The sequence below is a fragment of the Cuculus canorus genome, chromosome 1 (assembly GCF_017976375.1).
Source record: "Cuculus canorus isolate bCucCan1 chromosome 1, bCucCan1.pri, whole genome shotgun sequence".
Taxonomy (NCBI): Eukaryota; Metazoa; Chordata; class Aves; order Cuculiformes; family Cuculidae; genus Cuculus; species Cuculus canorus.
Window position 1 is genome coordinate 147,054,984 of NC_071401.1, and position 24,913 is coordinate 147,079,896.

The window sequence follows — 24,913 nt, forward strand, 5'->3', positions numbered from 1 at the left end:
ACTCTCCCAAGTCCTGGCTGTCCTTACCCATGCTAACTCATCTTGAAATGACCTCAGCCACCTCTTTAGTGTTCCACAGTTACTATCATGAATGCAATGTAGACATATCTCTAACGCACTTAAGGTAATGTTTAATATCAAAAGCATCATACATAAAACTTCACAGGACATGAAATATCTAAAAAAGAGGTTTTTTCCTAGTTAAAACTTTCCTCCTCTTGAAGCAAAAACTTCCAGCACAATACCAAAAATCCTTCTTCAACTAAGCAAGATAACAAGAATTTCAACTTAACTAGTCCAAGCGCCCCAAATTCAAGCTGCTTTCTTAGTCTAACATATGATGAAGTTGATTTCCATATTGCCTGATGAATAAAACCATACTTAATTCTTCAGAAATCCAGCTTGCTTCAGTCATGAGTGGATCCTCACTTTTTCACCATGTAAAACATAATATTTCATGTGATCCTAAGGGATGCTATATTGGGCAACAAGGTAGTTTTAAAGGCCAAGTCTTCAAAGTAATAAAACACGATTTGTTTTGGGTTTAGAAAGTAAAATAAAAATGGATTTATTCATTCACTTTGCTGTCCAAAATTTCTATTTTGGCCTTTTCTTCCTTTTGCTTAGGAAACTTAATGTTGTCTATTGTCACTTCATCGGTTGTACAGTCATCTTCAGATTCCGAGTCATCTTCTGAAGTTAGTATCTCTTCATCTGTATCAGAGTCACTCAGTTCAACTATTGCGACATTCTGGAAAAAAAAAAAACACCTTATAGTTAACATATTATGCATTTCTACACCAATTCCATCATTTGAGTAGAGCATAAAGCAAACGCATGAAACAGCCTACCATCATAAGAAAACCACAATTAGAAAGACTTTTGGGCTCTCCTTGGATTATGACAAATACCATTCATGAACAGATTCCTAAATATTTAAATTGTAATTTACACTGCCCTAAAGCAAATATAAGGCCATTCTTGTCTCGCTATTAAAGAGAGAAATTAGTAGATAGCTGAACTCAGTCTGCAAAAAGCACCAAAACCATAATTTTCAGCAAAGAATTCAAATGAAACCATTTAGCCTACAAGGGGTCATGATATATACACAGAAGTGTGCTTATATATTTATTAATACAGTTTGTATCTTACAACCTAGTGGTGTTCATGGCACTACAACCACTGCAAAATAGTAGCTTAAACAACCAGGACATTTTTTGAAGCAAAAGTGATCGTTCCATATGCAAAGCCATGATTTTTGAGGTCTGTTTTTCCCTCTGAAAACATCTGTCTTAAACTGAGAATCCATACGTCAAAAAACTTCCTGTATGCTACAAAGCAAAATACAGGAATTTAAGATGCAAATACATTCCTTCTGTGATATGCAAATAGCATTACGCTACTTAATCATGAGGTCTCCTGGCTTGTTTATTATAAAGCCAAGACACTTCTTAGACATCACATGAAGTCTTTTAAAGTTACCTATTCCACTTCAGCATATCCAATCAGGAATTTTCATGATCTGTTTGGTTTTCTTATTATTTATTTGCAATTCTTCAGCATATACCAGCACTGGACAACCTATTCCATGTAGGCTGGACACAATCTACAGGAACTCTGAATCCAACCAGAGGCCAGTAAATTATTCTGTCAGCTCACAGACTAAACCCCAGACTGCCTTATTTATGCCTTTTATCTTTTATCTTGATCCAAGAGAAAATGGTTAGAGACCTGTTAGGCAAATTAGATATTCATAAGCCTATGGGGCTGGATGAGATTCACCCTCAAGGGTATTAAGGGAGCTGGCAGAGGTGCTTGCCAAACCTCTTTTCATCATCTACCAGCACTCCTGGCTGACTGGGGAAGTTCCATTTGACTGGAGGCTGGCAGATGTTACACCCATTTACAAGAAGGGCCAGAGAGAGAATCCAGGAAACCACAGACCTTTCAGTCTGACCTCAGTTCCAGAGAGGGTCATGGAGCAGGTCATCTTGGGTGCCATCTCACAGTAAACACAGGACAATAAGGTGATCAGGCCAACTTAGCATTGGTTTAAGAAAGGCAGATCCTGCCAAACTAACCTGATTACCCTCTTTGACAAGGTGACCAGCTTGATTAATGAGGGAAAGGCTGTGGATGTAGTGTACCTGGACTTTAGTAAAGCCTTTGACAGTTTCTTACAGTAACCTGCTTGAGAAACCGGCTACCACTGGCCTGGACAGGCGTGCCCTCCGATGGGTTAAAAACTGGTTGGATGGTCAGACCCAAAGAGCGGTGGTAAATGGAGTTAAATCCAGATGGAGGCTGGTCACAAGTGGTGTCCGCAGGGCTCAGTGTGCACCTTTAGCAAGTTTGTGGACAACACTAAACTGGAAGGAAACGTCAATCTGCTGGAGGGTAGGGAGGCTCTACAGAGGGATCTGAACAGGCAGGATCGCTGGCCTGAGACCAATAGGTTGAGGTTTAACAAGGCCACGTGCAGAGTCCTGCACTTGGGACACAAAACCCCCATGCTGTGCTAAAGGCTTGGGGAAGTGATTCTCCCTCTTTTCTCTGCACTGCTAAGGCCACACCTTGAATACTATGTTCAGCTTTGGGCCCCTCACTACAAGAAAGACATTGAGGTCCTGGACCATGTCCAGAGAAAAGTGATGAAGCTGGAGAAGGGGCTGGAGAACAAATCTTACGAGGAGCGGCTGAGGGAACTGGGGTTGTTTAGCCTAGAGAAGAGGAGGCTGAGGGGAGACCTTATCAGTCTCTACAACTACCTAAAAGGAGGTTATGGAAAGGTGGGTGTTGGTCTCTTCTCCCAAGTGACAGGTTATAGGACAAGAGGGAATGGCCTTAAGCTGCATCAGGGGAAGTTTAGATTGGACATTAGGGAAAATTTCTTCACAGAAAGGGTTATCAAGCACTGGCAGAGGCTGCCCAGGGAGGTGGTTGAGTCATCATCCCTGGAGGTGTTTAAAAGGCGGGTAGATGAAGTGCTTTGGGATATGATTTAGTAGTGGACAGATACGGTTGGAGTTGGTGATCTCAAACATATTTTTCAACCTAATGATTCTATGATTCTATAATCAAATTAGCTCATTCTAAGATCGGAGAAGTATTTTAACCACTTCTAAAGTTACTTCATAAAATAAAAAAATATAGGAAGTATTTACCATTTCTATAACTTTCTCTGTTGCACTGTCTAGATGTTCAATATCAAACTGATGAGCTGGTGCTGTTACCATTTTTCTCCTTAGGTCATCATTTGCATGAGCCATCTGTGGTAAAAAGTTCTGTACTTGGTCCAAAACTGAAAAAGAAATAATTGTCACATGCATATATACAAACAGGCACACATTAATTTATATCTCCGGAATCTTAGCATTTAAACATATTCCATTTCTACTTTAATTTCCAGCTCTCTACCACATTTAAGATGTTTTAATAGGTGGGTTTATTACAGCATTCAATTTCCCAACACATAAACACCAAAAAGATATTGAATCTATAGATCAGCACGTGGTGCGGGAAATCACTTCAACAGTTCCATTTAGATTCTTAAAACAAAATGTGACTGGTGAAAACTCACTTGTAAATTCTGTGGTTTTCAATACATACTAAGTGCCATCTTGAGAAACTTCCACACCAGTATTATTTCCATTGAAGATACAATTATGTCCTCCTTTCCTCACTATTAAAGTACAGACTGAATGTCTCAAGACAGAAAAACCAGCCCTAACTCAGATGCCACAGATGTCACATTACAAAAAAGAAAGTAGAACATAATCATCAAAAGCAGCTCTGAAATCATGGTGGTGGGACACTTTAGGCTGAAGTTTAAGGCACTCATCCTCTACAGAAACAACCTGCTAAGCTCAGTGGGACTTCCCAACAATGTTGAGGTCATCACTGTCACTAGGAAAGTCAACCATTTCTTTTCCATGGGGGAAGTGAATATCTTCACCTGCCTCCAGAGTTTTTCCAAATAATCTTTGTTCAAAAGATACAGATGAGTATGAGATTTTCATCCAGTGAAGTAAAAGGTACTATCCTGAGTGAGGTCCATAGGAGCCTAATAGGGATGACCTACCTCTAAAACACTGTCACCTTTGTAAAGAATTTTATCCAAGAAAGAGTTTGATATTACAATACAAATTGGGGTATTTTTAAAGCTTAGCTCACAAAATAAAAACACAACTTGACAGACTTCCTTTTTAAAATAAATGCTTTTATACAATAAATATTCAATACTGAGGAAGAGAAATAAGAAGTTCAGATCAGAAAAAAAGCAACACTCTACACTGGAAAAGAACAATCTGAGACTAAAGAACTCTGGTATATTTTCACCAGGAGAAAAACTAGAAAAAAGATACACTACTTCAAGAATAACAACTTTTACACTATGTCCTCTTATGCTGTTATACTAATGAGAATATTAGCAATCTCTATGTAGCTTTGACTAAGAAAGAAGGAACATAACTAAACTAAATAAAAAAGTTTTCTTAATGTATTCAAATTAATTTGTAATGAGTGAATGTTTCTATGACCTCGCTTAATAATTTTGCCAGTACATTTATTACAAATAAAGTTCTGAAAGCGATCTTCATAAATTGCATCAATTTGAAAGTAGATGATTAAATGAAGACTAGAGATACAACCTAGCAAATTCACTATACGTAGAGAGCACAAGTATTTCTACAAGGAGAACTGAGTCACTAAAACACAACAGCTATAACTCCAAGCATCACAAAATGTAGTTTTGCAACAGCAGCAGTTACATGACCAACCTGTGGGATGTGCAACTGCAACGCAGTACCTAGCACCAGTAGAAACATAACACAAGAATTCCTCCCTTCATATAATGCAAGGAAAGCACTAAGGCAATAAAGTTATGCTAAAGATGTTACCTGCTGAGACTGTTCCAATAGCAAAGTGATACCTACTGTTACTCCTTGGCATCCTAACCGTCTGTAAAGTTGTGGCCTTCTGGCTCTTACATTTCGAAGTAATCAACAAAGTTTCTTCCAGCCCTGGAAATAAACAATTATTTAAAGGTTTACCTCTGTCAACCACAACCACATTTTAAATGTGAAACTTGCCGCTACTTTTCCATCTTTCTACAAGATGACTGAAAATATGAGGATTCAGCTGTCTGTGCCTGCAGAAATTCCCCTCTGATTTCCTGCAGATACCGTTTCTTGATGTTTGTTTGGAGTGTTCACCTCAGTATTTCTGTATGCAGTAGGTAATGAATGCCTAGAACTTGCTACCACAAGAGGCTGTAAAAACAGAAGGTTCCACAGGTTCAACACAGAATTAGATAAATTCAGCAAGGTCACAATCAGATAGTAAAAGGACTGAGCAGGAATGTACCCCTCAGCATCTCTGCCCCTTCAATTGCAGATACTGGGCTATGACAAGGATGGGAATGTTCACACAGTGCTCAAACTAATTCTGTGTAATTATCATCTGCTATTGCTTGGAAGAAAGAATACTGGGCTATCACAGAAAAACGGTCTGCCCGTCCCACTCCCTGCTCACCCCTCCATGGCCTCCCAGATCTGAAATCCTGAAAGCAAGTCCCACTTGGGTCACCAAAGCGATACCAAAAATCATAGAGTCTTAGAATAGTCTGGTTTGGAAGGGACCTTAAAGATCATCCAGTTCCAAAGCCTCTCCCATGGGCAGGGACACCTCCCACTGGATCGGGCTGCCCAAGATGCCATCCAACCTGGCCTTGAACACCTCCAAGGATGGGGCAGCCACAGCTTCCCTGGGCAACCTGTGCCACTGCCTCACCACCCTCATGGTGAAGAAATTCCTCCTTATGTCTAGTCCAAATCTGCCCCTCTCCAGTCTATATCCATTGCCCCTCGTCCTACCACTACAAGACTTTGTGAACAGTCTCTCCCCAGCTTTCCTGCAGCCCCTTCAGGTGCTGAAAGGTCGCTACTAGATATCCTCTGAGCCTTCTCCAGGCTGAAAAACCCCAACTCTCTCAGCCTGTCCAGCCCTTGATCATCTTTGCAGCTCTCCTCTGGACCCGTTCTAACAGCTCCATATCCTTCTTACGGTGAGGATTCCAGAACTGGACACAATACCCCAGATGAGGTCTCACAGGGGAGGAGTAGAGGGCCGGAATCCCCTCTCTCTCCCTGCTGGCCACGCTGCTTTTGATGCAGCCCAGGACACTGTTGGCCTTCTGGGCTGCGAGCGCACATTGCCGGCTCGTGTCCACCAGCACCCGCAAGCCCTTCCCTGCAGGGCTGCTCTCCATCACATCATCCCCCATCCTGTATTGAAAATGATGGCAAATAAACTCCATAATACTCATTTTGGAGCTTTAGCAAGCAAGCGTCCTTCATCAGGCCTGGGCGACACCAGGAGCGATCACCATCAGCCGTGTGCAGCGAGACAAAGGCTGGGACAGATTTCCCACTTATGCGCACGTGGATAAATCCTCCAATAAATCTTATGCCTATCCTATCACTTTCCAAGGATAATTTTAACGCTACGACGAACTTCACAACAATCAAATCTCTCGCTAATTCAGAGCCGCCTCCAGCCCTGCCTGACCTTCCCTTTGAGATGGGGAGAGGCTGCACCCCGAGCCCCGCTCGGCTCCCCCCCACCCCACCTCCGCTCACCTCCCCGGCGCCCCGCGCTCAACAGCTCCCGGGAGGCGCCCTCGCCGCGCTGCCCCGCCATGCGCGCTCCGGGGGTGGGGGGGGGGGGGGGGAGGGGGGACGGGCGCCCCCTGTGGGGCTGGAGGAGCCGCGGCAGCGCGGGGGCGGTGCTGGGCAGAGCCCGCGGGGGGCGGAGCGAACCCGGGGTGAAACGGGGCTTTACGGGCACGAGCGGTGCCGGGGAACCCGGGGTCGAACGGGGGTGAAGGGGTGCAAACACTGCTGGTAAACTCGGATTTACCAGCACAAATCATTCCAGTAAACCTGGGATTAACTGGGACAAATGTTGCCATTAAACCCAGGTTAACCTGGGGTTAATCAGCAAAAACTGTGCAGGTAAATCCAGGTTAACCTGAGATGAGCCAGCACAGATGTTTCTGGTAAACCCAGGGTTAACAGGTACAAACACTGCTGGTAAACCCAGGCTTAATCAGCACAAACCGTGCCAGTAAACCCAGGGTTAACCTTGGCTTAACCTGGGGTTAACAGGTGCAAACACTGCTGGTAAACCCGGATTTAGCAGCACAAATGTGGCCAGTAAACCCAGGTTAACCTGGAGTTAATCAGCAAAAACTACAGGTAAACCCAGGTTAACCTGGGATGCACCAGCACAAATGTTTCTGGTAAACCCAGGGATAACGGGTACAAACACTGCTGGTAAACTCTGGGTTAACCAGCACAAATGGTTCTGATAAACTCAGAGGTAAGCTGAGGTTAACTGGCACTAACGGTGCCAGGGAATCTGGGATCAAACTGGGGTGAAGGGGTGTAAACACTGCTGGTAAACCTAGGGTTAACTAGCACAAATGGTACCAGTAAGCCTGGGATTAACCTGGCACAAACACTACTGGTAAACCCAGGGTTAACTGGCACAAATGGTTCTGGTAAACCCAGCGTTAACCTGGGCTTAAATGCCACAAATCTTGTGAGTAAGCCTGAGGTTAACCTGGGGTTAACGGGTACAAACACTGCTGGTAAACCCAGGGTTAACTGGCACAAACGATTCTGGTAAAACCAGGCTAACCCAGGGTTAACCTGTGGCTAACTGGCACAGATGTTGCCAGTAAACCCAGGGTTAACCTAGGGTTAACAGGTACAAACACTGCTGGTAAACCCAGGGTTAATCAGCACAAATGGTTCTAGTAAACCCAGGGTTAACCTGGGCTTAACCTGGCCTTAACTGCCACAAATGTTGTGGGTAAACCTGCACAAATGGTGCAAGTAAACCTGGAACTAACCTGAGCTTAACTGGCACAAAGGTTGCCAGTGAACCCAGGTTAACCTGGGGTTAATCAGCAAAAATTGTGCAGGTAAACCCAGGGTTAACTTGAGCTCCACCTGGTGTTAACGGGTGCAAACATTGCCCGTAAACCTAAGGTTAACCTGGGGTTAGGAGGTACAAACACTGCTGGTAAACTGAGGGTTAACCAGCACAAATGGTGCCAGTAAATGTAGGGTTAACCTGGGTGAAATGGCACAAACAGTGCCAGTAAACCCAGGGTTAACCTGGGGTTAAGCAGCACAAACTGTGCCAGTAAACCCAGGGTTAACCTGAGGTTAACTGGCAGAGACGCTTCTGGTAAACCCAGGTTAACCTAGGGTTAATCAACACAAATGGTGCCAGTAAACCCAGGGTTAACCGTGGATGAATCAGCACAAACGGTGCTGGTAAAAAGAGGGTTAACAATGAAGAAAGGAAAATAATTTAATTTACAAAGGAAAGGGAAAAAAAGGGGGGGGGGGGGAGAGTTAAAACCTTTATGAAACAATTTGGCATGAAAAGTCCATCCGGTCACTTGGGAAAGAAATGAAAGAACAGAACTAAGCTGCAAGCAGGTAACATTGCTTGAACGCCTGCCGGCAGCTGCTCTTCCTATGAGAACTGTCCCATTTTCACTGACAGAATTTGACAAATGCACCCAAAATTAAATTTCAGGCCTTGAGGGAATTTTAATTACCTTTTGAAAAAGAAACTTATCCCGCCCTCAAGTTCAGCTGACTCTGGCCAACCTGTTATTCAAGATTTGTTCTGTGGTTTCTGTCCCTACCTGTTTATAATCTAGACAAGGTGAAAACTGTAAAAAGAGGACTGAATGCTTCATAAGAAATGAGATAGGAAGTTCAAACCAAAAAGAGAGTAAGTAGGAATCAGCTAAGCAGTGTTTATATGCCCTCATTGCAAAGAACACAAGAAAAAACAACCCAGATCTCAGAATTAATGAAGGAGTAAGAAGCAAACATTCCACAGGGTCTCAAGGAAGAGACTGCACTGCTTTTTTTACTGAGAGATTGGCCCAAGCAAGCATCCTCCACCACTTTCCAGGCCACCTGCAGCACCAGGTGCATCCCATTGAGTTTGCTGCCTTATTTGCACCTTTCTGCTCAACTGTGATCTAGAATTTAGGTTTCACAGAAAAAAATCCTATTGCTAGTTTTAATGAACAAAAAAACTTGGGGGCTGAATTGAAGGTTTTTTTTTCCACGAAAGTTCTGAATTTGCACTCAGCCCAAAATAATAGTGCGTGAACCTCAAATAATGTATTTCATCCACGGTTATTACATGATTTCAGTGAAAGGAGGAGTATTATGCTGTCAAGGAACCTGTAATAGGGAGTGATGAGAATTATTGCCCAAGATCACCAGACAAGCAATTAGAAAAGCCAGAAATAGCACCCTCAGGTGCTATTCCCAGACCTCAGGTTTACAGTCTAACCTGTTGGCAAGAGGCAGACGCGATCTTTATCTGATTTGCAAGGTGGCCCAACTATGCATCCACACTGCACAGTGTGAGCATGCACAGGGCAAGGATATATGTGGTTGCTACTTGGGTAGTGGGATAGCAGCACCTACCTAGCCCAAATTCCCAATAAATTCAGGCTTGAGACAGCATCCACTACTGAATTAATAGCTCTGAGGTTTGCGTTTCTTCATTCAGTTAATGCAGTATTGACACAGAGTTCAAGATGATGCTGTATATTGCACAATTGGAGTACAGATTGTTTTGGCCCTGGTCCTGCAAACCCATTCTCCTGTGCTTAAGTTTCTGCTTTTCCACACATACCCACAGCAGCTAGCTCCAATTTACGGCATACACTTGGTGACTTGCCCATGCTGTCTTTTGTTCTGTCTTTGGGAAGGAAAAAAAAGATGCTGTAGACTTTGTTTTCTTTTCTTCCTGTTTCTTCCCTTCCACTTAAGGCATCCTCACTACTTCGAAGAGTCAAGCAACAAATGAGGAACAATGCTAGTAATTATAATAAATGCATACATTTAGCTAGCTTAGTTATTTTAATGTATTGATAGAATCATAGAATGATAGAATCATATAATCATAGAATGGTTTGGGCTGGAAGGGACTTTAAAGATCATCCAGTTCCAACCACCCTGTCATGGGCAGGGACACCTCCCACTGGATTAGGCTGCTTAAGGCCCCATCCAACCTGGCCTTGAACACCTCCAGGGATGGGGCAGCCACAGCTTCCCTGGGCAGCCTGTGCCAGTGCCTCACCACTCTCACAGTGTAGAAATTCTTCCTTGTATCAGGCCTAAATCTGCCCCTCTCCAGTTTATACCCATTCCCCCTCATCCTATCACCACAAGCCCTTATGGATAGTCCCGTCTTCAGCTTTCTTGTAACTCCTTTCAGGTACTGGAAAGTCACTATAAGGTCTTCTCTGAGCCTTCCCTTCAACAGGCTGAACAACCCCAACTCTCTCGCTACGCCTCGTCCTGTCCCTGCGCTCCCTGATAAAGAGCCGCTCCCCAGCTCTCCCATATAACAAATGTTTTGAGGATGGATTAACAGGGCAGGGCGCACTGAGGCCTTGACTCTGTGTTTAGTTGACACAGGCAGCCGATCCCAAGGGAGTGACTCGTGGATGTACATTTATTTAAGCCCTCGCTGCTGTGTGGAGGGTGTACAGTCTAGCAGGGCAAGAACAAGAATATTCCAACTGAGCCGAACAAAAAAACCCCAAAACCCTGGATTCCCCAGCAAGCTATTTTTAGCCAAGCGTCAGAAAAAGAACTAAAATGCCCTCGTAGCTGACATTCTGGAGTCAATTCAAAATGCTGACTCGTGCGCTTCGCTGCCAAGAGAGTTTCTGCGGCTGGAAGCGAAGGCACCCCCGCTTCCCAGCCCTTTCTTTGTCTTCCCGGAGCATCCTCGGCGCCGCCCGGGGGAGCCGGGAAAGCGCAGCGGGAAGGGAGATCCCGCGGGTCCCCGCGCTGTCCCCTCCGGGGCGGGGTAACAGCTCGCCCGGGGGGGTCGCACCGGGCGATCTCCCGTTCTCGGCGGTCTCTGCCTCCGAGAGGCGGCGGCTGCTGCGCATCCCCGGCCACATCATCGCGGGGGCCGCCCGCCCCCCCGGCCGCTCCCGCGCCTGCTCAGTGGCGGCGGCGACGCTCACCTATCGCCCCGCAGCTGTCAGCGCCGCCGGGCTGCTTCGTCCCCGCCGCCGCGATGGAGCGGGACGCCGGGCTGCAGGTGGCGGCGTCGCCCTCGCCCGGGTAAGGGGAAGGCGCGTCCCGAAGGGATGGGGAAGGGATGGGGGGAACGACCCTGCCGCTGCGGGGAGAGGGGAGGCTGCGGGAAGCGGCGTGCGGGAAAGTTTCCCGAAGGCTGCTCCGCGGGCGACGAGCCGTCCGGGAGCGATGCCGGGGGTGCGGGAGGGCTGCGGGGCATCGGCCTTCCTCCTCCCGCGCCCCGCGGGTGCCTTGCGGGGAGGCTCGCCCCGCGCCCACTCCCCGCGCTGGGGGCACTGCGGCCCCCCTGGCCCCGCAGCCCCCGCTCCGCACCCTCCGAACAGCCGCAGGCCGCGCCTCGCAGCCGGTCCCGGCCCGCCTGGGGGTCCTGGAACCCTCCCGGAGATGATGGTGGTACCCGCCCGGAGATGGCGGTACGCGCCCGGGGATGCTGGTACCCACCCGGGGGTCCTGGTGCCCGCCCGAGGATGCTGAAGGGCGTAAGAGCTGCCCGCAGCCCCGGTGCCCCACGACCCTTAAAGCCTCGCAGTCCTGGTACCCCGCACCCCTCAGACCCCCACAGTCCCGGTACCCTGCACCGCTGTAAGCACCATAGCACTGGTGCCCCGTACCCCTCAATCCCCCCCAGCCCTGCTATCCAGTGCCCCCTAAACCCCCGCAGCCCCCATGCCTTGCACCCCACAGACCCCACAGCTCTGGTGCCCTGCACCCCTCAATCCCCGCAGCCCCCATGCCGTGTGCCCCTCAATCCCCGCAGCTTCAGTAACCTGCACCCCTCAGATCCCCACAGCTCCAGCGCCCTGTGCCCCTCGATCCCCTCAGCTCCAATACCCTGCACTCCTCAGAGCGCCACAGCCCTGGTGCCCTGCACCCCTCAAACCCTGCAGCTTCAGTACTCTGCACCCCTCAATCCCCACAGCTCTGGTGGCCCACATCCCTCAGACTCCCACAGCTCCCGTGGCCCGCATCCCTCAGTCCCTGCGTCTCTGATGCCCCTCACCCCTCAGATCCCACAGGTCTGGTGCCCTGTGCCCCTCAGTCTCTGCAGCTCCGGTGCCCTGCACCCCTCAGACCACACAGCCCCTGTGGCCTGCATCCTCAGACCCCCACGGCCCCAAGTACCCTGTGCCCCTCAATCCCCTCAGCTCCAGTACCCTGCACCCCTCAATCCCCGCAGCCTCAGTGCCCTGCACCACTCAGTCCTCGCAGCTCCAGTGCCCTGTGCCCCTCAGACCCCTACAGCTCCCGTGCCCCACACCCCTCAAACCCCTACAGCACCAGTACCCTGTGCCCTCAGACTGCTGCAGCCCTGGTACCCTGCACCTCGCAAACTCCTGCAGCTCCAGCACTCTGCACTCCTCAGACCCCTGCAGCCCTGGTGCCCCATGCCCCTCAAACCCCTGCAGGTCTTGTCATCATGTAGGCGTAATTCTGCACTGCTCCAGGTAGCTGGCACAATGAACCTTTTCTTCAGTTTTGCTGTGCAGGCATAAGATCTGCTCAGCATTTCCAGTGGCCCTTATTCCTTGACACTCAGTACGTCTGTTGGTGCTTGCATTTCTGTTCCTACATTTGCACCTATAAAAATAAGCCAGAATTTGCCACCACAGATGCAGTGCTAGATCAAGCATGGAACCTGTACCAGAACAGCACAGATACAGATTTCAAAGATATATTGTGCTTTCAAGCATTGTAATGAACATCTGGTTGTACATTTATGATCTTTCCATGCTTTTCTGCCAAAACGTAGGAGCTTTTTGTGATTTACTCTACTTTACTTTCTACTCTGTCATAAAATCATAGAATGGTTTGGATTGGAAGGGACCGTGAAGGTCATCTAGTCCACCCCCTCTGCAGTGAACAGGGACATCAGGGACAGATCAGGTTGCTCAGAGCCCCATCCAACCTGACCTTGAATGTCTCCAGGGGTGGAGCATCCAGAACCTCTCTGGGCAACTTGTTCCAGTGCTTCACCACCCTTCTTCCTAGTATCTAGTCTAAACTTCTCTTTGAGTTTAAAGCCATTAGTCCTCATCCTACTGGTACAGGCCCTGCTAAAAAGTTTTTCCCCATCTTTCTTATAAGCCCCTTTAAATACTGAAAGGCCACAATAAGGTCTCCTTGGAGTCTTCTCTTCCTCAAGATTGAGCAATCACAACTCTCTCTGCCTCTCTTCACAGGGGAGGTGTTCCAGGCCTTTGTGGTGTTCCTGTTATTAATTTTCAATTAAGTTCAAGTTGTAGCTGTGTCTCTTTCTTCAATTTCAGTGAATATTATAATTCCATGATTCACCACTGTCCTGGAGTGCAATTGTGTGTCTTCTTCACTCACAGTTGATCCTGGATTATAGACAACATTACATTAGCCAAGCTCTGATAAATGGAACACATAAAGCTAAATGATTGCTTAGTCTTAATGTCAGAAACAAAACATAAATATCTCAAAAAAGTCTGCTCATGTGTCTTTCCTAGGTAGAGTACTAGCAGGCTTTAATAGACATTCTAAGTTATCCTCACTTTACCAGTTCAGTAATGCTGGTAAAAAGATGAGAGCAGGTGGGAAGACCTGTTTTGGCAGCATTCCCTACATTTACTGCCTTAAAGAGATTATGAAACTGGAGCTGTAAATACTGCAATCTGACTTCTTTTTCAGAAGGAAAAACAACAGTGTATAATTTTCTTTTCAAATACCTTAGGATATTATCCACAAAAAACAATGTGAGTCTGTATCCTAGTGCCTGAGTTAATAAGCAATTCATCCGTCCTTGGTTATGACAGTAGAAATCTGGAATCAGGATCCCAAATAGTACAGTTAAGACTTATTGTAGTAAGTGCCTATTGGTTACTTAATCTATAGGACCACAGCATCTCTCATCTCTGTAACTTTCCCACATGCTTTTGGTAGCTTGGATGTGATTTGCTTGGTATTTTTTGTGTTGATATTCCATTTGGGTGATTTTACAACCTGACCACATTTCACAGCCTTACTACCTTGTTTCTGGCTCTTGTTTTGGTCTCTTCTAATTGAGTTGCCTTGAAAGTGCAGAAGCAAACCAAACCTTTTTCCGACAGCTGCTTTTCTTTTCCTTGGGGCCAAAATAGAAAGCTGCCATGTTCACGAAGTGGAATGCAGCAGTCTCAAACTTGTCTGAAAACAGAGCCTGAGGCTGGCAGCTCTTTCAGTGTCTTATATTCAAGAAGACATTGGAGGTTCTTTAATTTTTTTTTTCCTCTCATTATTTTTTCTTTTGTTTCTTTTAATATTGGTTTAACCTACAACTGCTATGCAATAAACACCATGTTGACCAGTTTACTGCACAATATTTAAGAAATTGTATCAGCTTTGCATGCAACATTTGTTGATTTTCAGCATGTTTTGTTTTCCAAATATTAAAATTTCCAAAATTTCTTTAATATAAAACGTTACGTATCTGGTATAAATCATTTTAGCCCAGCACACCATCTGGGATTCCGGATTCTATGGTTAATGATAATACAGAATACCAAAATCTTTGTTTGCTGTCTATACATGCTGAGGTGATATGACGTAGCTTTCGCTTTCTGCTGATAAGTTCACTAGGTGAGTAGGGAGAGCTATGATAAGGATGTCAGTGCAATACTGGGCACTTCCATGTATGCCAGACACAATACTGGAGAAGAGACCTTGCAGATCCCTGTATCACCTTTGTAAAAGCTCTTCTGAACGTAAAGAAAGTCCCCTCAAACCTTGCGTTCAAAACTTAACCAAATCTCAGGATTGCTGAGGTCAGAAAGGATCTCAGGAAATGGTCTAGTCAATCACCTCTCCTTAGTGCAGGGTCAAGTAGAGCAGGTTGCTTAAGGCCATGCCTAGTTGTGTTTCAAATATCACCAAGAATGGAGAGTCCATAACCTGTTTGAACCAGTGCTCAACCACCCTCATTGTAAGCCAAAGCTTTTTCTTAAGTTTAAATGGAATTTCCTGTGTTTCAGTTTGCACCCACTACCTCTCATCCTTTCCTAAGAAGAGACTAGTTTCATCTGTGAAGGCAGAAAAAAATACAGCTTCATCTTTGCTTATTATGGCAAAACATTAAAGCTCAGTAATTCATTAATGTTTCATACTGCTTTCCTGAATATCCCTTTCTGAGGGTTGTTCTTGTACTGAGAAGTGTTTCTCAGGCAGGCACATTTAAACTATTGTGTTTCATTGTAGACTACTTAGAAGTGCAATGTAGAGGTTATTCTTGCTTTAAAAGATTACCTGTAAAAAAAATTTGTACAGCTTTTAGGAAAAATGGGGTTTGACTATGATGTGATTAGATTTAGATCCTCTGAAAGCCCTCAGTATTATTTAGATAAGTGTTACCTTTTGGTTTTATTAACTGAGCGCTGAAACAAATTAGTTTTCTAGACTTAGACTTTGATAAATATTTGTCTTAGCCTATCATAATGTTTGCTCTACAAAACTTTCATACTTGATCATTCATCATTCTTTCCCCTTCCCCTTTTTGAAGGTACTTAAAAAAGCAGAGTGATATAATTACTAATTCTTTTAACACTTTGAACAAATTATAAGCAGTCTAATCACTAAATGGTCCAATTTAACTGTGGAATCCAGTCTCTTAATCCTGTTAGAGCTGGATGTTCTTTAAATCTTAGGAAAGTATGGGAGAAATATCTCCTTCATATGCTCTTGAGAATTGAGTCATGAGTGCGTCTGAAGCAATGTTGGCGATTTGTTTGTGTAGTAACGAAGAGTGTTCTTGCTGCCTCTTCCTGAACAGTTAGATTTTCCTTGTCATCTTCGTCTTCCTCTGATGAATCAAGACCAATCAAGCCAACTAAAGGTGAAGGATGGAAAAATGTGATGATCATCAGATGTTCAGTTTCATAGCTGAAATAACTGAGTTTTTTCTGAAGCATCTATCCATTTGCAAAAGTCACCATTTCTTCCTGCTCATGGTCCTATTTTCCATATCAGCTGCTTCTATCTGTCCATTTTCAACATCATATATACTGTCTCTATGTGTATTTTTTTTTAATTGCTGTTTGCATTGATTTTGTTAACTCAAATGGGGAAAAACTGGTTGTTATCCATTGAATTGCTAAGTGTCTCACTTTTCAGGCTGTATTTCCTTTTGTGTATGCTTGTAGGACTGAGAAAGAGAGTTGAATAATACACAATAATTGTTATGTGTTATAAAACGTATAAAGGAAAAGAAGAAACTATTAAAAGTAGGTGCTTAGAAAACAATAAAGATGTGGAAATTATTATATTCATAATCTGGGCATAGCTCATTACTTTGTTTACTTGTAGGGACAAAAACAATGTGTCCTTTCATTTCATATATAGTATGCCAGGTAGGATAAATCTGAGGCTGCTTCTTTTCTTTTTTGGTACTTCACCATTCTCTGTATCCTCTGGATTGTATAGCAAGAAAGCAGATTCACTTACTCGCTCTTTCTACAGAAACTGGAGGTGGGATTTTTGAGATTTTTACTTCCTTTTTCTCACGTGTTACTTGAGTAGAGCTTGCTTACTTAGCTGGCTGTATCTTTTCTAGACAACAGAATAACATTGGCATTGTTCTTGTCATTGATAAAGCTTCTTAGGGAGTTTTTTTCTCTGAAATCATACTGTTCCTTAGATGGTTTGCTGTAGTTTATAGGTACAGAAAAAAAAGCCTCCTAGAAAGTAAAACGATATTAGCATCCTGTAACTCAGGATTAGATTATTGCATTGGATGACATTTGGAAAATTATCTTTGTTGGAACAGGTTTTTAGAAATGAATAGTTACATTCAGAAGGCTTCATAGTTATTTCCTCTCTGTATGCTCTGAGGATTTTTCAGTTTGTATATTTTTCAGTTTGTCGTCTTCAGTTCTAGTTTTTCAGGATTTATCATTAGCTCACTTGTCATTCCAAGTCTTTTTGATAGGAAAAACATAAATGACTGTCATCCAAACTGCTTTGCATTATTTCAGCTGTTAGCCATCCATGCCGACCTGTTTTTTCCTTTGTAACTTGCTAGTTGACCAAATAATTTTTCAGTTCTTCTTTTTTTCCTTTTAAATGCCATTTCCGTTTGTTAACACTTTCTCACATTAAGTGAAACCACAATCTTCCCACAGCATTTATTTCTTTAAAAAAAAAGATAGTAAAAACTTAAAAGGAAAAAAATTCCATATGTTAGAAAAATATAGATAATAAACCCAAGTATTTTTGGCCAGAGTTCCAGACAAATGAATAATTTCTGTGAGTCACTGGTGTAGCACTCTGGTGATGTGACTGGAGGACATATTGGAAAATCACGTGGGAGCCAGGCTCTGCCTTGTTAAAGCTATTGAAAATTTTCTCAACGTATTTCCTTGTGAGTGAAATAAAATTCTTCATTTGTTACTCCTCTACCTCTCCTCAAATACACCGCATCCACAGTGAGGTTGCTATGGGTATGTCTTTCATTGTAGACACTTTTACATCTTAATCCTACATCCCATTCTTTAAATCTATTGTAAAGTTTCTTTAATCTAGATGTTTCTTGTGACCAGCTGAAGCTCAGATGGGTAAAACAGTCCAAAGCTCTTGCCTCTGCAAACTTTATTAGTGTGCCACTTCCCATCATGATAAATCAGTTGGCAGCCTTCAGCAACCTAGGCTGTACCCTTCCTGAAATTGTGATTTTCCTCAGCTTCCATGAACTCCTCTTCTCTTGTATTCCTCTTAATCAATCATTCTGTAAAGCTCTTTGCTGTAGTCATAAAAGTCGATAGCAGTTAGTTAGAATCATAGAGTCACAGAATGGGTTGTGTTGGAAGGGACCTTAAAGATCACCTTGTTCCAACCCCTTTGTCATGGCCTGACTTAAAGCCTCATCCAGCCTGGCTTTGAACTCCTCCAGGGATGGGGCATCCACAGCTTCTCTGGGCAACCTGTGCCAGTGCTTCACCACCCTCACGGGAAACATTTTTTCCTAACATCTAATCTAAATCTCCCCTCTTTCAGTTTAAAACCATTACCCCTCATCCTATCACTGCACTCCCTGATAAAAAGCCCCTCCCCAGCTTTCCTGTAGCCCCTTTTAGTACTGGAAGGCTACTGTAATTTCTCCCCAGAACCGAACCTAATCTCTTCTCTTCTCTTCTCTTCTCTTCTCTTCTCTTCTCTTCTCTTCTCTTCTCTTCTCTTCTCTTCTCTTCTCTTCTCTTCTCTTCTCTTCTCTTCTCTTCTCTTCTCTTCTCTTCTCTTCTCTTCTCTTCTCTTCTCTTCTCTTCTCTTCCTCTCTCAGCTTGTCCTTATATTGGAGGTGTTCTAGCAGACTGATAATTTTTGTGGTCATCTTCAGGTCTCACTCCAACAGTTTGCTAGTTTAATTACACATCTGTTTCTGCTTGTTGTTTTTGTGCACCTTTCTTTTCTTTTACTTAGAAAATACCGCCTTTCGGCCAGGAAGAAACAAAATTAACTCTTCTTTTTGTAGCATTTAACAGAGCACCATTTGGGGCTGTGGTTAGAGCTCCTCTGGGATAGCAGCAAAAGTTATTTTGTTGTTTCTAATTAAAGTCTGTGGAAACCAGAGTTGAGCCTTAGGAGTTTTTATGTACTTATGCTAAAAGGTTCAACTTAGCACAATCTGCTGCAGAGTGTAAAAGATACTGCAGGAATCTTGATTACTTCAATTTCTCGGTTGGTCTTGTGGAAGAATAAGGTTGCTTTTTCTTGTAAAACTTCTTTCTAAATCAAGCTAAAAACTCTGTTGCCATTTTTCAAATATTAGTGATTTGGTCAGAGCTCTCTTGGATAAAGCATTGATAGAGGGAACATCTTCATCTTGCATCTGATTAATCTTTTCACTCAGAAGATAAGTAGTTCTGTGACCAGCAGGACTTCTGAAGTGCTGTATAAATGCTTGCTGTGGCTGTATAAATGTAAATTATCCTAACTAATGTTTGAAGATGCCTTACAGCAAGGGCACAGATTTGGATTTCTTAGAAGACCGTTAGTTACTGAAAGCTTTCACATCTCTTATCTCTGTGTCAAATATACCTGAAATGGCTCCAAAAATACTGTATGACTTAAAAACATGGAAGCAAAGGGAGGGGAAGTATAGAGAACATGAAAACTGAAGAAGAGGAAGGTAAAGTGGCTTCTGATGTAGGAATTCTGAAATGACTTGACATTGCCAGTATATAATTTCTTAATTTTCTATCGTAATGGAAATTTCAGAGTAGAAATCAATGAAGATTAAATCACATTAAACATAAAAGTTTTCTATTAGCATGATTTGCAGAAAGCGAAACCGCTGACCACATCAAGTGTTAATGTCGATCAAATAGTTACATTTTAGAGATTATGTTGATAAAAGCCCATGACATTTTTAATATCTTAAAAAATATCTTGGGATTGTCAGACAGACAGGAGACTTACACAAGATGAGTCCCACTTAAATATTATCTTCTGTAATTTTTGTTGTATGGGACTAAAGTTTATTCAGCTGTATGGTTAAATAATAGTGCAATTTATTAGCATGACTTTTGAATGGGGAGCTAGGAATGAATTTAATGAAGCCAGTGGTTTAGAGATACTGCCAATAATTGGGAGGAGGTTGGGAGGAGTTGACCAGTAGGTGAGCTTGGCAGGTAATTTTGGGGATGATGACCACCCAGCACCCCTAGAGAGCCCCCTGGAGCATGCAGAGAAGGTGCAAAGAATAGCTTGCACTTATCATAATTACATATAACCTCCAAGCACCTGGGATTTGTGCAAACCTGGATAAAACAATGTCTCTTTCAGTGATTTAGTTACTGGCTTATTGCACACTGGGTAATGGATCTGAGTTTTCGTACAGCAGTTACTAGAGATCAGAATAATCTGTCTTTAAGGAAATATCTGCAAACTACACCTCATGCAAAATTAATTTAAAACCAAGTTTTTAATCTTTGTTTTAATTATCCTAACTCCTAACATTTTTTTCTAATTTTAATTAAATTGTAATATAATATATTTATGAATTCAGTTTTGCAGGATTATTTTTAAATTAGACTAATTTAAACTGTTTTAGACTAACTGATCTGAATTTCATTGCTGTATTCTTTCCTTGATATTATAGTATTTTATGAAAAATATCCAGTCTTATTATGTATGTAGTACCTCTCTATACTTAACATAATTTGTATGCTTGCTTCAGAGAAAATTTGGTTACTATGATTTTAAACTAGGATGCTTTTGAATTGTAAATATCGATATTGGTTTGTCATCTTTTTATGGGGATGGAAGGCAGGGACTGTCAACACGTAAAGCCTTTGCTGCCCAGAATATTGCTTTGGGCTTACCACCTCTGATAGTGCTTTGAAAGTTCGCATTTTTTCCTTATTTTTTTCCATGCTCATATGCCACTAGCAGAGAGTGGGAGGAACAACAGTGGCCCAGCAGTGCATCAAGTAGATTCCATTTGTTCATATCCTCACAACTTGTAGAAATAGATTTCTGTGGGGTCTTACTGCTTTCAAGGCCACTGGAGAGTCTAGTGCTACACACAATGTCTACCTGAAGGCTTTGATGTCCTGGGCTTTGAAAAGGCAACTGCTGGGCCTTCACCAATTCACGTCACTTACAGTCCACATTGCTGTCATTTTCTTTCACTGGAAAGTACGCTGGTTTGTGAAACTTCCTCACCCACCAACTTTCCCTTTTTACTTACTGATTTCTTTCAACTTAGGCAGTTGAACGTTGGAGGAGGTTGGCATTCCTACAAATACTTGCTTTGGAAAGATACTGGGCCCTCTGAAAATTTAAACCAGTATCTTGTGTCTTCTGTAGAATTAAAATATTTTACAGCTTGAATACATTCCTTTTTTTTTTTTTTTGGCAGATCCAGTCTTGCTTATGGAGTTGTTGAAGATCTGAGATTAATGAAAAAGCATTTTTGCATGCAAAAAAGAATCATTTTGGTTTATCTGTTTTAAAATCATCAAGGGTGGCACTTGATGACTCATCTACAAAATTTCTTCACTGACATCTGAAGAACGAAGTGCTTTTCAACCTGTACTTCTGCAGCACTATGACTAACTGTAAAGGCAGATCTGCTATCTACAAAACAAATAGCAAAGTTCATGACAGAGAAGGGTTTGTAAACTGGACTATAAATCTTAATACGATTCAGTCTGATAAATTTTTGAAACTGCTTTTGAGTATGGTTCCTGTTGTTTACCAAATAAACCAGGATGAAAGACACAAAAAAGTGAATGGTGTTTGGCAAGATGGATTACAACCAGCAGGACACAATTTTAATGCTAGGTCTGAACAGCACACGGAGTACCATCACTTCTCAGAACCAAGCTTTCATGGTAGTAATGGACACAGCCCATCTAGCTGTAGCCCTAAATATGATGATTTTACCAGTTATAATTACTGTGATGGAATGGACACTTCAGAAACAGATGCTATGTTGCAGGAAGACAACCTATCTAGCGACAGTAATGAAGATATCATTGTGGAAGGAAGTAGAAAACAACCCAAGGAATCTAGTAGTATTATGGCATTACAGATACTTGTACCTTTTTTGCTAGCAGGGTTTGGAACTGTTTCTGCTGGCATGGTTTTGGATATTGTACAGGTTGGTATTTGCTTTGAAAGATTTTTTTTTTACTATGTAGTCTCTGTGGTTTATAATTCCAGGTTTGCAATATTGAGAAGTAATTAGGTCTGTGCCCAGTTGTGCTCCTATGAACCTCATCTTAAATAGTTCCAGTGTTTAATTTGGTGTTATTCAAGTCTTGCTAAGTGGTGTCGCTTAGCCGCAGTGGGTGGGTGAATAAAACCTTCTGCTTTAGCTAAGGATAGAAATACAGTAATCGTTCAAAATTCTGTTGACACTAATAAATGTATGCGTAGTCAAGTAGGAGTTGTAATTAACCATGACGCTGCCCTACATAGGAGCTTAAAGATCAGAAGAATTTATTGCATTATTTCATCCCCTTGTGCTTCAAGTTTAGCGATTTCTGAAATACTGTGTGGATTTGGTCCACTTTGGTTTATGAAAATGTGCATTACATTCATATGTTCTATGAAATTCATATGAAGTGATGTAGAGGTTTTCTGAATATTCAGTTTATGTAAGTGACTTTTTATATAACACTAGGTATACTGAATGCTTTGAATTACAAGCATCAGGGATGTGAGCAGGGCTGCAAAGTCATATCCGCCTTGAAATGTAATTGTAGTACATTACAGAAAAGCCAGATTATCTTGGTTTGTGATAGCAGAATTAACTGATGATAGCTATTTAGGACTAACATAAAATAGAACTTCCTCTGAATTTTAAGACTTAAGTTTAGTAATATTTTTAAAACCTGTTTTGCAGTATCATATCACAAAGATCCTACTGATGCAGAACATTTTTAGGACTGGTTTCTAGCTTAACACAGTTGTAGATGTCAGCAACATTTCAGTGCAGTTAAAAGTAACAGTTGCCTGTGAGGTAATTCTTTGTTCAGTGATATTTGAAGGAAATTCTGTTAAGAAAGACTTATTAGACTAGCTTATTTTCTTGCCTTCTCTTTGCATTTTGAAGGCTATATTTACTTTTATTTCCTACTTGTTTATTAAAACCCAGAAATTTCTTATAGATTTGAACCTCATGAATTCTCTCTTCCTGTATGAAGAAATAAAAAAAAAATTAGTGTAAAAAGTGAAATAACCACAATATTCAAACAGAAAGACAGTAGATAACTCTTTTTTTAAAAAAAAGAAAAATTTTGTTTTGTTTTGTTTCATTCAGCTTTAGGGTTTTCTTTGGCTGCACTTAAAGGTTTACAAAGTTAATTTAAAGAGAAGCAAGATGTGACCGTCCTTGTAAATCAAAATCATGAGACTGTAAAGGAAGCTTGGATTTCAATCAATTGCAATGGAATATCAAGAAAAAGGAAAATAAAAATTGCAAACTTTACTGCTTCCTTGCACCGTTTTATACCAGTCTTGTGGTTTGTTCATTCGCATCTTACCAATTATTCTTTGTACAGATGCTTTGTTTGTACTCTGTTAATATGTGATTTACATCATGATACAGAGTAATGATCAGCCAAAAGAGGCAGTTGTGTCTCCTGCCTCTACTGGCTTCCAACCAAATCTTTCACCATGCCTTCCTTCCCTAAGGGAATGTAAGCATTTGTATAGCTGTTTTTTAAGCTGGGCTGAAATATATCTTTATTTTTCTTTCCATATTACTTTTAATCATGATTGGTTTCTCAGTCCAATGAATGAGAGATATGTGACACAAAGGCAAAAATAAGTAGCTAGCATCAGTACTACCTTTTTTCACCTTAAACTAAGTATTAAACTGACGTCAGTAAAGCAGGATTTTGAAATGTGACAGAACATGTTTTGAAAATGAAAATTTGAAGGCAAAAAAGCACTCTAAGCTTGATTTTTACAAACCATTGTTGGTTATTCTTTCCCACTAGTAAATATATGTCTAACTTCACATAGTGGAAATTCGCTGATCTTGTTTGCATTTAAGAATTACATCCTTTTATTTTAATTAAAAATAATAATTTAAATGATTGCAAATCCATGAATGCAAAGGCAATTTACAGTTTTGTTAGTTTATTATAGTTGGTAAATGATTACAAATTAAATACGTGGATTAACAGGCATACAAAGTTGTACATAATTTCTGTGATGAGAACTTAGTGCACAAAGAATTATGGCAGAGTTTGCCTTTGTTTGCTTTATAAAATCTAGGGCTTGCAAAGCTGTACTCTTCTAAATTTCCTATTTAAGAAGTAAAAGAATAGAGAAGCTTTTTTTCTCTTACAGCCCTTGTTCATTTGACAACTAATTCCCTCCTTTTTTTACGTGAGATTTCTACACAGCTGGAAGTGAAAAGATGAAAATATTATTGTAAATTAAGAACAAAATTCAAGAGCTGTCACAGCACCTGGTACTATTTTAATGTAATGAAAAAAAAGACTTCAAATTAATGACATCTCTTTTTCAACCAGGTTTATTTTAAGGCCAAGTTTTAGATCTCTTACTTTTGATATTCTCATCTTTGAAGTAGTAATATGCAGTCATAAATCTATTTTATCTAGACAGATAACAGTTCAGGCTTTAGACTTTAAAGTCTAATAAAAAAGATGGTGTATTTTTTCTTTTGGAGGCTTAAGTTATGAGCTACAGAATTTTTGTAATACTTTGTGGATGGTCTAAAGAGAATTTTTCAATTGAATTTTCCCACTGTGTCCTTTATGTAGCATTGGGATGTGTTCAAGAACGTTACTGAAGTTTTTATCTTGGTTCCTGCACTTCTTGGTCTCAAAGGAAATTTGGAAATGACTTTGGCATCCCGGCTGTCAACTGCTGTAAGTAACTTTCTTTTCCCCTTCCCTCTTTAGATATATTTTGTAAATATTTCAAAAGGAAAACAAATCTTTGGAACACAAACCTTTTATGTTTGCAGCTTAAGCTGACTGTTATGGGGGATCTTTAAATCTGTTATTAAATTGATAAAGTTAAAAAAGAGACCCTCTTCTAATCTCTTCACATCAAAATTTTATTTCTTCACTCTCTTCTGAGTCATCATTCAGAACAGATAAAGTAGTTTTTTGAGATTTACATGTGTGTTCTTTAAGGTTGATGGATCTCTTTGGCCTAGGTGTGGTTTGAATAGGCTAACAAAACGTATACATTTTGAACGCTTTTTTGTAAAGACCACTTGTGAGATGCAAAAATAAACCATTGCTAATGTCAAACTGTAAGAAATTATTTTGTAG

General features: G+C 41.9%; 2 protein-coding genes across 4 annotated transcripts in view; one reads left to right on the forward strand and one right to left on the reverse strand.

Annotated features, from left to right (window-relative positions):
- Window positions 1-111: 111 nt before the first annotated feature.
- On the reverse strand, window positions 112-6,713 carry NOPCHAP1 (NOP protein chaperone 1). 3 transcript variants are annotated; one of them, XM_054088099.1, is made up of 4 exons: window positions 6,639-6,713; window positions 4,935-5,021; window positions 3,165-3,301; window positions 112-751 (listed from the first exon to the last, which is right to left on the reverse strand). In XM_054088099.1, exons 1-4 carry the CDS (start codon window positions 6,697-6,699, stop codon window positions 569-571), a joined length of 468 nt encoding a protein of 155 aa, XP_053944074.1. In that variant the 5' UTR covers window positions 6,700-6,713; the 3' UTR covers window positions 112-568. The 3 variants fall into 3 exon arrangements, with proteins under 3 accessions (XP_053944074.1, XP_053944083.1, XP_053944066.1); XM_054088108.1 differs by lacking the exon at window positions 6,639-6,713 and adding an exon at window positions 6,322-6,563; XM_054088091.1 differs by lacking the exon at window positions 6,639-6,713 and adding an exon at window positions 6,064-6,307.
- A 4,106-nt stretch (window positions 6,714-10,819) lies between these two features.
- The window catches only part of SLC41A2 (solute carrier family 41 member 2), a 59,211-nt gene continuing 45,117 nt past the window's right edge, over window positions 10,820-24,913 (forward strand). Inside the window, exons 1-3 of the mRNA XM_009561982.2 lie at window positions 10,820-11,186; window positions 21,013-21,756; window positions 24,395-24,502. Coding sequence (XP_009560277.2) covers window positions 21,202-21,756; window positions 24,395-24,502 — 663 coding nt within the window. The 5' untranslated portion in view covers window positions 10,820-11,186; window positions 21,013-21,201. The remainder of the gene's footprint in view (window positions 11,187-21,012; window positions 21,757-24,394; window positions 24,503-24,913) is intronic.